At 54.7% G+C, this 1,224-nt stretch overlaps 1 protein-coding gene across 1 annotated transcript in view; it reads right to left on the bottom strand.

The window, feature by feature from the left end:
- The window catches only part of INTS3 (integrator complex subunit 3), a gene marked incomplete at both ends in the record, with an annotated part of 59,835 nt that overhangs the window by 26,112 nt on the left and 32,499 nt on the right, over positions 1 to 1,224 (bottom strand). Inside the window, one exon of the mRNA XM_014959391.1 lies at positions 1,019 to 1,148. Within this exon, the coding sequence (XP_014814877.1) occupies positions 1,019 to 1,148 (130 nt within the window). The remainder of the gene's footprint in view (positions 1 to 1,018; positions 1,149 to 1,224) is intronic.

Raw genomic sequence — 1,224 nt, 5'->3', positions numbered from 1 at the left:
GTCAGGAACAGCGTGGGGAGTAGGGCCCGAGAGGTGATTGTCCCCCTGTACTGGGCCCTGGTGAGGCCCCACCTCAAGGCCTGCATCCAGTTTTGGGCCCTTTCCCACAAAAAAGACATCGAGGTGCTGGAGCGGGTCCAGAGAAATGGCGACAAAGCTGGTGAGGGGTCTGGAGAATAAGTCTGATGAGGAGAGGCTGAGGGAGCTGGGGGTGTTCAGCCTGGAGAAGAGGAGGCTGAGGGGAGACCTTCTTGCTCTCTCCAACTCCCTGAAAGGAGGGTGTAGAGAGGTGGGGGTCGGTCTCTTTTCTCAAGTCACAGGCCATGGGACAAGAGGAGATGGCCTCAAGTTGCCCCAGGGGAGGTTCAGGCTGGATATTAGGAAACATTTTTTCCCTGAAAGGGTTCTCAGCCCTTGGACTGGGCTGCCCAGGGAGGTGGTTGAGGCCCCATCCCTGGAGGTGTTCAAAAGCCGGGTTGATGTAGTGCTGGGAGGTCTGGTTTAGTGATGATGCTCCTTATTTGTTGTGTGGGTGACTATTTTTGTCAGTCAGGTTGATGGTTGGACAAGATGATCTTGAAGGTCCCTTCCAACCTAGAAGATTCTGGGATTCTGTGATCTACCAGCACCTGCAGGGCCTGAGGTCTCACTGAATTTTCACTGAATTTTTTTAGAGTTGGAAGGGACTATCCAGTCCAACTCCCCTGCTGAAGCAAAATTGCCCAGAGCATGTTACTCAGAAGCATCCAGGAAGGTCTTGAAGGTCTCCAGAGAAGGGGACTCCACTCTGTGTTTTACTTTAGAGGGGCTGTAAGAGCCTGTTTCCTCTAACACCTGGGTCAGACGGGGTGTGCAGGGCAAAAATCACCTGCCCTGCACGATTTTTGCTCCAATTCACCTTGGAATGGGCCCAACAGTGTGTGTGAAGTTGCCCGTGGCTAGTGGGGCTCTGGCAGAGGTTGCCCCCCCTGTGTGTGGGCAGGAGAGAGTTGGGGAGCCCTTGGACCTTCTCCTTTACCTGTGAACTGGGCGCTGAGGACCTGGGGGTTGTGGATGATGTCCTTCCAGAGCTGCTCGAACTCGGGGATCCTGGCCACGTTCTGCAGCAGCCGCACGAGGTCCCGGCCGATCATGAAACAGTCCATGAACTGGGGAAAGGAGAGGGGGGGGAATAAATCTAATTTACATTTACCTGGTCCTCAGCAGGAGGAGGGGGAGAAGGTA

The sequence above is a fragment of the Calidris pugnax genome, unplaced genomic scaffold (genome assembly GCF_001431845.1).
Source record: "Calidris pugnax isolate Ruff unplaced genomic scaffold, ASM143184v1 scaffold436, whole genome shotgun sequence".
Classification (NCBI taxonomy): Eukaryota; Metazoa; Chordata; class Aves; order Charadriiformes; family Scolopacidae; genus Calidris; species Calidris pugnax.
The sequence above is the reverse complement of the archived record's forward strand: the minus strand, read 5'-3'. Positions and strand labels throughout refer to the sequence as shown.